Source organism: Pseudoliparis swirei, chromosome 5 (assembly GCF_029220125.1).
Source record: "Pseudoliparis swirei isolate HS2019 ecotype Mariana Trench chromosome 5, NWPU_hadal_v1, whole genome shotgun sequence".
In the NCBI taxonomy this organism is placed as follows: Eukaryota; Metazoa; Chordata; class Actinopteri; order Perciformes; family Liparidae; genus Pseudoliparis; species Pseudoliparis swirei.
In genome coordinates, this window is record NC_079392.1 from 3,002,050 (window position 1) to 3,013,661 (window position 11,612).

The 11,612-nt window shown below is 41.5% G+C and overlaps 1 protein-coding gene across 1 annotated transcript; it reads right to left on the reverse strand.

Annotated features, from left to right (window-relative positions):
* Window positions 1-3,135: 3,135 nt before the first annotated feature.
* On the reverse strand, window positions 3,136-9,995 carry ndufs7 (NADH:ubiquinone oxidoreductase core subunit S7). Its single transcript, XM_056415334.1, has 8 exons — window positions 9,965-9,995; window positions 9,209-9,245; window positions 8,639-8,710; window positions 7,825-7,945; window positions 4,710-4,889; window positions 4,353-4,399; window positions 3,619-3,707; window positions 3,136-3,359 (listed from the first exon to the last, which is right to left on the reverse strand). The coding sequence occupies exons 1-8, from the start codon at window positions 9,978-9,980 to the stop codon at window positions 3,262-3,264; spliced, it is 660 nt and encodes a 219-aa protein (XP_056271309.1). The 5' UTR covers window positions 9,981-9,995; the 3' UTR covers window positions 3,136-3,261.
* Between the last annotated feature and the right edge of the window lie 1,617 nt (window positions 9,996-11,612).

The window sequence follows — 11,612 nt, forward strand, 5'->3', positions numbered from 1 at the left end:
CTGAAAATATCTGAAAAGATTTGAACGCTCCAGGTCATATCTCTTACAAAGAGAGTCAAAGCTAGAGAAGTGGTCATCGTCGTAAAGATCCCTGAAACACATCAGTCCTTTTTTTGCCCACTGTGAGAAAGTTTTATCCACTACAGACGGTGGGAATAGATGATTTTTACTAATCGGACCCATAGAGGAAGCGGTTTGGAATTTAAAGTGACGACGGAATTGAATCCAAATTCTAAGTGTAGCGAGGACAATCGGGTTAGAAGAGTGGCTGGACAGTTTTATCGGAAGAGATGAGTACACCAATGCAGGAAGAGATGAAGAGTAGCAGGAATGAGCCTCCAAAAGACACCAGTCAGTCTCCGGGGCATTAATCCAAAATGATATTTTTTGAGTGTTAGTTGCCCAATAATAAAAAATGAAATTAGGAAGAGCCAGGCCACCTATGTCCCTCGGGCGTTGGAGAAAGATCTTGCTCACTCTTGGTGACTTTCCTGCCCAGATAAAGTTTAGAATAATTTTGTCAATTGATTGAAAAAAGGATTTTGGCAAGAATATTGGTAAACATCTAAACAAGTACAGTAATTTGGGGAATACATTCATTTTTATAGATTGCACCTTGCCAGGTAGTCACAGGGGTAGATCGCGCCATCTAGCAAGGTCATTTTTCATATTTTCAACCAAGGGGTTAAAGTTAGCTGTATGAAGAGAGGCAAGACTGCGGGTTATGTTCACACCAAGGTACCTGAAACCTGAACTGGCTAAACGAAAAGGAACTGAAGATTGCTGAATCTGACAAGCCAAATTGTTTATTGGGTACAATTCACTCTTTTTTTAAATTTAATTTATATCCTGAAAAAGAACCAAATTCCATCAGAATCGATTCGATTGAAGGAGAAGATGCCACTGGGTCGTTCACACACAACAACAGGTCGTCGGCGTACAGTGATACACGATGTTCTATTCCTCCCCGCCGTCCTCCCTGCAAAAGTGGAGATGATTTCAATGCAATGGATAATGGTTCAATCGCAATTGCAAAAAGCAAGGGGGAAAGTGGGCATCCTTGGCGTGTGCCTCTCTTTTTTACATTTTAAAACAAGTTTGAAACGAGAGCAACATTTAAGAAAAATTACAATAACAGCCCAATTAACCGTATTAAAGGTTAATGGACTTCATGTTGTTATACGATCTGGTTGATTGGTAAAACAGTACTAAATCATATCATATACGCAAAAATATGTTGTGGAAGTATAAAGTAGCATAAAATGTAAATACTCAACTAAGATACAAGGAAGTATACATTGTAAGTACAGTTGAGTCATTTTACTGACCACAACGCCATCAGGAACGAACTTTTACAAACTTATTGACCGCCCCAGCTCATTTGCATATAAGGACACATAAATGTCACGCATAAATAAATGAAGAAATATGTGTGGACACATAAATAGACATAAATAAATGAAGAAATACAGAAATGTAGAAATAGATTTATTTAATGATGTCCTGTTTATGTATAACCTATATTTATTAATTCCTCTATTTATTTATACATTTATCTAAGCATTTTTTATACTTGTATTTATTTATTTATAAATTTATTTAAGCATTTATTTATGTATTCCTGTTTATTTATTTATACATTTATTTAATCATTTATTTATTCTTGTATTTACTTATTTATTCAAACATTTAGTTATTTATTCCTGTATTTATTTATTTATTCATACATTTATTCAAGCATTTATTTATTTATTCTTGTATTTATTTATTTAAGCATTTATTTATTTCTGTATTTATTTATACATTTATTGAAGCATTTATTCAGTTATTCCTGTATTTATTCATGCATTTATTTATACGTAAGACATTTTAAGTCCTCCATAGTTAAAATAAAATTAAATGCACATAAATATTAATAATTGCCTCCTAAAAGCTGAGATACTGAGATACAGAATATCTTCTTTTACTTTATTGGCCTGTAAAATGAGAATGTGAAGATACACATACTGTTGTCACACGCCTTTAATACGAGTTTCATAATGAGAACATCAGGAAAAAAGTCCACCGAGATACTCGCAGTGCGACGCGCTGTATATTTTTTAATTTATGGCTGCAGATATCTGCACGTTATCTGCACTCTGGGAACGCGCCGCCACCTGCTGAGGACACATGACTCAGTGATGATGCAACAGCAGCTGCAGGCAGGAGGGACCGGCAGCAGCTGCAGGGTCTCAGGCCGGAGCCGCGAGCGCCAGATATCAGAATATTCTCTCATTTGGCTCTTACAATTATTATTGTTATCTGGGTTTTTGCTGCAGCAGTGCCACACAGCGTTATTATATATGGAAGGAATTAAGAGTCTCAGAGAAGAAGCTTCAGCTGAAGCTGCTGGTCACACTGAAGACGCTTCAGAGAAACTCTGCAGGCGGCTTCAGGTTCCACATGAAGACACCGACTACTGCAGCTTCGACTCCTCTCTGGGTTTAGAAACAGTTTCAACAGACTTCAGTAACAACGTTCCAGCCAGAGGCGTGACCTCGCTGACGGTTCCTGGTCACAGGCGCCACCTGGTGGCCGCCGTGGAAAGAACGACGTGGACGTTGTGTATTTTCATGTGAGATCAGTTTATTGCAAACAATATTTAAGATGATAAAAGAATATACACTTTTATTAATCCCCAAGGGGAAATTAGTTCTCTGCATTTAACCCATCCTTAGTTATTAAGGAGCAGTGGGCTGCGGTGAAGCGCCGGGAAGCAACTGGGGGTTCAGTGCCTTGCTCAAGGACACTTCGACTTGCAACTAATGGGGAGAGCGGGGATCGAACCCACAACCCTGCGGTTGCAGGACGGCCCTCTTACCCCACTGAGCTAAAGCCACCCCCCTGAAAAGGAAAGGGAGGTTCTCTCTCTTCTTAGTCATGACAAATTCTCAAAAACATGTAGAGTTGAATTATAATTTAACCGTTTCTCCTGTTAGAGAAACAGGCTTCAGGTATAAATACTAAAAGGTGCAGAAAGGTGCTGACCAATGGGAGTGGACGTCCGCTGTCCAATGGGAGCGAGTGTCCGCCGACCAATAGGAGCGGGCGGTCGCTGCTGTGCCTGGTGGCCAATAAGCGGCTGTGCACGGTGTGTAAATTACAACATTGTCTTTATTGATGGGAGATCTTTACACACGGAGGAGGAGGAGGAGCGCTCCAACCGAAAGCAGAATAGAGTCTACATTTACATACCAGACACACACACACACACACACACATTCACTTCCGGTACCAGATGGTCAACTTCCTCTCCCGCTTGATCTTCTTCTGCAGCTGTAAAATCCCGTAGAGCAGGGCCTCCGCAGTGGGGGGGCAACCTGGGGACAGCAGAGGAATCACATCTCAGAATTCATTTACATAATCGTCTGCAACACACGGCTCATTATGAACCGTGTTTACGTCGCGACCACCAGCGCTGCTCTTATCACCAGTATTTATAAATAATACATGACTAGTATCAGTGCATGCTGCAGCATTAGGAGGCTGCACACATGCACACAAAGTGTGCGTTTGGAATATCCTAAATTAAAGGGAAATTATTTTTAATTTATTTGGATGTGGGGCAGTAGAGATTACCTGGAACATAAATGTCCACCGGTACGATGCGGTCACAGCCCCTGACCACAGCGTAGGAGTAGTGGTAGTAGCCTCCTCCGTTAGCGCAGCTGGAAGAGAGGGAACTCTTTTTACTTCATTATCATCACCATCGACCTGATAATATGGAAAACAATCTACACACATGAACTACAAACAGATTTAAAATGTGAAGAGGACTAATCAAGATGCCTAACTGACGCCTTAGAGGAGACATTAAACGGCCACCAGCGGAAAGAAGAGAAACAAAAAATCTGGATTAAACCAAATGACACCAAAACACACTTATTTATTCATTTATTTATTCCTGTATTTATTTATTCAAGCATTTATTTATTTCTGTATTTATTTATTCAAGCATTTATTTATTTATTCCTGTATTATTTTGACATGTATTTAAGCATGTATTTATTTATTCCTGTATTTATTTATTTAAGCATTTATTTATTTATTCCTGTATTTATTTAAGCATTTAAAGCATTTGTTCCTGTATTATTTAGACATTTATTTCAGCATTTAATTATTCATTCCTGTATTTATTTATTTAAGCATTTATTTATTTATTCCTGTATTTATTTATTAATGCCTTTATTTATTTGTACTCAAGTCATTTTCTGTCCTCTCTACCCGAGAACAGCGTCGAGTTAATTCGACGGATACTTTTCCCATCGACTTCCATTGGTAAAGAGACATCTGAGGCTCCGCCTCTCGCTTACCTCCCCATGGAGATGACGTAGCGCGGCTCCGGCATCTGGTCGTACACCTGTTGGGGAGAAGAAGCGGTTCCTCTTATAGACGTCTCGATGAGGAACTGAGAACGTCTCTGTCGCCTCAGCTGGAGGAGCTCTCCCCGCCGGGCGCCTGATCCAGAGACGGGCTGCTCGTAATCCGGCCGGCTTTGAAGCAGCTATACCGTATCCCGGCGCCCGGCAAACAGAACCGGCTGAGAGAGAGAGACGCTCGCGGCGGGTTTTTTTTCAAGAAAAAACTTCTTTGTGGTTTCTCCTCCTCCTCCGAAACCCGAGACGGCGTGAAGTGCACCGAGACGTGGGACGCTCCCGCTCTCCTCTCACCTTCCGCAGAGCCGGTGCCATCTTGTTGGTCAGCGTTCCCGCCACGATCATGACGTCGGACTGCCGAGGACTCGCTCGGAACACCACGCCGAAGCGGTCCATGTCGTACCGAGGCGCCGCCATGTGCATCATCTCCACCGCGCAGCACGCCAGGCCGAAGGTCATGGGCCACAACGAGCCCTGAGGGGGGGGAGCAGAGCGGGTCAACGCAGGGTTCATCCACACGACCAATGAACAGGTTCATCCACACGACCAATGAACAGGTTCATCCTCATGACCAATGAACAGGTTCATCCACACGACCAATGAACAGGTTCATCCTCATGACCAATGAACAGGTTCATCCACACGACCAATGAACAGGTTCATCCTCACGACCAATGAACAGGTTCATCCACATGACCAATGAACAGGTTCATCCTCATGACCAATGAACAGGTTCATCCACATGACCAATGAACAGGTTCATCCTCATGACCAATGAACAGGTTCATCCTCATGACCAATGAACAGGTTCATCCTCATGACCAATGAACAGGTTCATCCTCACGACCAATGAACAGGTTCATCCTCACGACCAATGAACAGGTTCATCCTCACGACCAATGAACAGGTTCATCCACATGACCAATGAACAGGTTCATCCTCATGACCAATGAACAGGTTCATCCACACGACCAATGAACAGGTTCATCCTCACGACCAATGAACAGGTTCATCCTCACGACCAATGAACAGGTTCATCCTCATGACCAATGAACAGGTTCATCCACGACCAATGAACAGGTTCATCCTCACGACCAATGAACAGGTTCATCCATGACCAATGAACAGGTTCATCCACATGACCAATGAACAGGTTCATCCACATGACCAATGGAACAGGTTCATCCTCATGACCAATGAACAGGTTCATCCACACGACCAATGAACAGGTTCATCCACACGACCAATGAACAGGTTCATCCACACGACCAATGAACAGGTTCATCCTCATGACCAATGAACAGGTTCATCCACACGACCAATGAACAGGTTCATCCTCATGACCAATGAACAGGTTCATCCACACGACCAATGAACAGGTTCATCCAACCAATGAACAGGTTCATCCTCACGACCAATGAACAGGTTCATCCACACGACCAATGAACAGGTTCATCCACGACCAATGAACAGGTTCATCCACCGACCAATGAACAGGTTCATCCACACCACCAATGAACAGGTTCATCCTCACGACCAATGAACAGGTTCATCCACGACCAATGAACAGGTTCATCCACCGACCAATGAACAGGTTCATCCTCATGACCAATGAACAGGTTCATCCACATGACCAATGAACAGGTTCATCCACGACCAATGAACAGGTTCATCCTCATGACCAATGAACAGGTTCATCCTCATGACCAATGAACAGGTTCATCCTCACGACCAATGAACAGGTTCATCCTCACGACCAATGAACAGGTTCATCCACATGACCAATGAACAGGTTCATCCTCATGACCAATGAACAGGTTCATCCACATGACCAATGAACAGGTTCATCCACACGACCAATGAACAGGTTCATCCTCATGACCAATGAACAGGTTCATCCACATGACCAATGAACAGGTTCATCCACATGACCAATGAACAGGTTCATCCACATGACCAATGAACAGGTTCATCCACATGTTGATGGATTTTCAGGACTTTAAACCAAATTTCCATGACCAAACATTTAGTGAAATCTCTGTGTATACACAAGTATAAACCTTAAATAACACACATGAATCAGAGACAACAGTTTTACTAAAAGAATAAATATGTATGTATATATATAAATGTTTATTCTTTTAATCAAACTGTGTAAATCAACATAATGAATATAACACATTTTAAGGACTTTTCCAAAACCTTTTGGGATTTACTATTTTTACCACAGACTTTTCCAGGCCTGGAAATAAACTAGATTAAATTAGAGATGCACGATCAGGTTTTTGGTGCCGATCACCGATCAATGAAATCAGTATCTGCCGATCCGATAATACGATCACGGTGTCGATTGAAGCATTCTATTTATTGTGTAGCATTATTTCCTAGGACTATGAGGAAATACATATATAAAGCAACTCAAACATGAAAGAAATTACCGATTTCTTTAAACATTTAGGACTTTTACTTTGAAAAATTTCCTAATTGATACATTACAATTGTTTGATTGCTATTGTAGGGGATTTCAGATATGTATGGAACACATCTGCATCATTCATTTCCTGGAACTCTTGGGGAAATCTATATACAGGACTTTTTTTAACATACAAAAGTCTGACTTATTTTTATAAACTCTTCCTAGGTACAGTAAAAATGTTTTAATGTTAGCAAAATTTAAGCTAAATCTCAGAAACGATCTATAAAGATACAAAATCAGTTCATTGTTTACTTTTATATGTTCGTGTATGATTTGTCGACATCTTATTTTGATAAACGGATGTTGTTTCACGTGGTTCTTTCCGCTAACTTTGAAAAACCGGATGTTGCCACATAAATCCTTCCGCTAACTTTATCAAAACCCTCTTAGCTCCCGATCGAATGCGTTTACCGTGAACATCAGTCTCTAGGGGCAGACATGTGAGAGTCGGCTGAGTCGACCCAGAGATTCAACTCGGGGGACGGGGACGCCGCTCGGTGGTGAGGATCCCCTCTGACCTCTGACCTCTCACTCTGCGGCCCTCGCCGGGCGTATCGTCTCCGTTGCCGTGCGCGGCGATTAAAACGTCTGATAGTTTTTCTCGCAGATGTTACGTCATCTGATCGGCCGTTTTGAGAACGCCGATCAAAACCGATAATGGGAATATCGGCCGATATGGATCGGCGCCGATCAGATCGGTGCATCCCTAAAATAAACCATTAAAACATTCCAGGTTTTCCATGACCGTACGAACCCTGTTAATCAGTAAACGCCGCCTAAAGTGCCGACATGCTGTTAATTCTTCAGACGCTACACAATCTCAGAAAGATGACTCTCCGATGACTAAAAGCGAGAACGGTGGCGATTTTAAGCGAGCGGCGAGGAGATCCCGACGCTCCGCTCACGAGGACGCAGTCGCCCGCCTCTCCTCACCCTGCGCGCCCAGTTGATGAGGTCGTCCAGCTTGGTGATGACATACTCCCCCTTGCTGGCGGCCACAGCCGCCGGCTTGGCTGCCGCCACCGCGGAGCTCTGCCGTCGGACGGGGACCCGGCTGCAACAGAAGGGCGGAGCGTCAGCGCGTGCACACGGGTCACAGGGGTCACTGAGGGCACAGGGGTCACAGGCGCTCTGCTCTTCATGCTGAGTCACACCCAGCGTCAGAAACACACCGGGGCAAAGGGCAAAACTGACCCTAAGAAATATAATGTTGCCCCTGATATCACGAGGAGAGGGGCAAAAAATTCCCCATAATTTAGATAAATTAAAAGGGTTTTGTTGTTCTTTTTTGCGTGTGTGTGCTATCTGTATTGCCTGTACAGAAAAAAATATATATATTTAATTTGTAATTATAATAAAACAAAGAAGTTATAAATGGTAATAGTTGTTTAAAAAATGTAATAACAAAAAACCACGAAGAAATAAGAATAACATGTAATATAATTATCTGATTTTCATTTTCCGTTTGTTTTTGTTCATAAAATCTAAGAAAACACTTTGAATCTGTGGACTTCTGCCAAATAGTCTTATTATTGCCATTTGTATGACAATTGCTCAGATACTGTAAACCTAAATAAGTATATTTATTATTTGTGTACAACGGTTAAATGTTACTTCACAAGTTTCAAAAGGTGCCCCCAATTTTTTTTAAATGCCCCTGGATTTCCGTCAGTGGGGGAAAAAATGTCCCCCTAAAAAATATGTAAATTTCCAACCCGGTATCACACAGCAGTATCAGATGACTCACCTTGTGGAGGTGTTCTCGCTCTGTGCACGGCTGTGCAGACTCTTCTGGTGAACAGCAAACACTGAAATAGGCCTGTGGACCGTAGGTAATGGATAAAGTTGATGTATAAATATCTTAATCGGAGCGTGCGTTCAAACAGCGAATGAAATAATGGAAAGCTCGAAAAACTGTTATAAATATAATATTTTAAAACTTAAAAAGGTGTGAGATGTTATATTTCACGTGGAATAAATCTTGTTGATGAACTTCACTATTCCTCTGAACAACAGACTGAGAGCAGTCAATGTTTCAGCACTTTGAGTTTGGATTGTTTCAGCTTGTTATTATCTTCAATTGGAAATAGGCGGACTTAATCAAAAAACAAAAGAAATGACACACATTAGAGAAATAATGAACTGGAGTGGAGTTCAGACACAGTGAAGACTGTGTCCCACCCCAGGTTGAGTTATATTCGTTTATTTAGTAGTTTTGTACACGTAGTATGACCTGTAAGGTCATATGTGTGTGTGTGTGTGTGTGTGTGTGTGTGTGTGTGTGTGTGTGTGAACACCATCAGAGGGTTCTTCTCACCTGGTTGAGAAGCAGCCCAACAGGGCCCGGCGTGGCGCTGCAAAAGAAGAAGAAATGGTGTAATAACAAATATAATGTGATTACTAACAGCTAAGGAGAGGTAAAATTCGTTAGCTTTCGATGAAACAACAACAACAACAACAACATACAAAGAAACCCTCAAACCAAACATGTAGCTAAGTCCTGTTACTTTTCCTCTCTACGGCAACCCCAAAGGGACAAATCACCTCCGATGCCAAAACACAGTCTGTTACGTTAACATAGAGTGCGGACTCTATCGTATTACGGTATTGAGTGCTTCTAGCTCGTGAACCAGAAGCCCGGGAGTGATAATTCACATTAAGTTCACAGATAAAAGAAAGAAGCTTGGCGAGGCGAAGGTACCCGGATGACACGAATTTATTCTAGCTAGTTTACCTGTGTAATACCAACGGATCAACCCGTACTTACTAAACATTAAATTACATAGCGTAACGTAACATACACCTAGGTTTGCTTCCAGAAGACGAGTGTATTTAAATGTGATCTCTGCCTCTTTAGCCGCAGCGCGTCCGCCGCCATGCTAACGCACACAGCGCAAGGTCAGAGCGGATTCACTTAAAGTTACAAATAAAAACCTCCAACGCCGTTAAACCAGCTCGTTACTGGTCGAGTCCCATTAAAGAGCTTCTTCTTTCAACCGCAGCGAGCAAGACGCGTCTGAAAACAATGAAGTGTTCATTAACTGCGTGAAGGTTTAATCACAACACCACTCACCAACTAACGCCGCCATCTTTGGGATTCTGGTGACGTCAGACTGCGTGCACGCGCTTGAGCAGCTGAGGGCGCTGCTGTTAATGTGCACGACGAGTTCATCTAAACCAGTTCATCTAGACCAGTTCATCTAAACCAGTTAATCTAATCCAGTTCATCTAAACCAGTTCATCTAGACCAGTTAATCTAGACCAGTTCATCTAGACCAGTTCATCTAGACCAGTTCATCTAAACCAGTTCATCTAAACCAGTTCATCTAGACCAGTTCATCTAAACCAGTTCATCTAATCCAGTTCATCTAAACCAGTTCATCTAATCCAGTTCATCTAAACCAGTTAATCTAATCCAGTTCATCTAATCCAGTTCATCTAAACCAGTTCATCTAATCCAGTTCATCTAAACCAGTTCATCTAGACCAGTTCATCTAATCCAGTTCATCTAAACCAGTTCATCTAGACCAGTTCATCTAGACCAGTTCATCTAATCCAGTTCATCTAAACCAGTTCATCTAGACCAGTTCATCTAATCCAGTTCATCTAGACCAGTTCATCTAATCCAGTTCATCTAATCCAGTTCATCTAATCCAGTTCATCTAATCCAGTTCATCTAAACCAGTTCATCTAGACCAGTTCATCTAATCCAGTTCATCTAGACCAGTTCATCTAAACCAGTTCATCTAGACCAGTTCATCTAATCCAGTTCATCTAGACCAGTTCATCTAGACCAGTTCATCTAAACCAGTTCATCTAGACCAGTTAATCTAGACCAGTTCATCTAAACCAGTTAATCTAATCCAGTTCATCTAAACCAGTTAATCTAATCCAGTTAATCTAATCCAGTTAATCTAATCCAGTTCATCTAAACCAGTTCATCTAAACCAGTTCATCTAGACCAGTTCATCTAGACCAGTTCATTTAAGCCAGTTCATCTAATCCAGTTCATATAGACCAGTTCATCTAGACCAGTTCATCTAATCCAGTTCATCTAAACCAATTCAGCTAATCCAGTTCATCTCGACCAGTTCATCTAATCCAGTTCATCTAGACCAGTTCATCTAGACCAGTTCATCTAAACCAGTTCATCTAGACCAGTTCATCTAATCCAGTTCATCTAGACCAGTTCATCTAAACCACTTTATCTAGACCAGTTAATCTATACCAGTTCATCTAGACCAGTTCATCTAATCCAGTTCATCTAGACCAGTTCATCTAAACCACTTTATCTAGACCAGTTAATCTATACCAGTTAATCTATACCAGTTCATCTAGACCTGTTTATCTAATCCAGTTCATCTAGACCAGTTCATCGAGACCAGTTCATATAGACTAGTTCATCTAAACCAGTTCACCTACACCACTTCATTGGGCCCCTAGAGCACATCATTGTTTAATAATATGCTTTCAGATGTTATTGATCTTATTAATTATTAATCTCATATGTTGTGTTTCTGACGGTTTAGAGCATTTCACCTTGAAGGATTCCTGTGAAGGTCGAACTGAACTCATCAGATATTATTATTGTGATGGTCTTTGCTGTAGCTGTTGAGCTCCTTCCAGTGGGGCGAGTTCATCACTAACCTGCTATATTAAAATGGATTCAACTTAAAGAAACTAAAGTGAGTATTTGTACACAACTAAAGACACATTATTAT

What these genes read in the sequence shown, in the direction of transcription:
- ndufs7 (XM_056415334.1), bottom strand. An exon ending in TCATCAACTGGGCGCGCAGG is followed by an intron (nt 4,890 to 7,824) that starts GTGAGGAGAGGC and finishes CCCCCCCCTCAG; the next exon opens with GGCTCGTTGTGGCCCATGAC. An exon ending in TGGCACCGGCTCTGCGGAAG is followed by an intron (nt 4,400 to 4,709) that starts GTGAGAGGAGAG and finishes TCTCCCCAACAG; the next exon opens with GTGTACGACCAGATGCCGGA.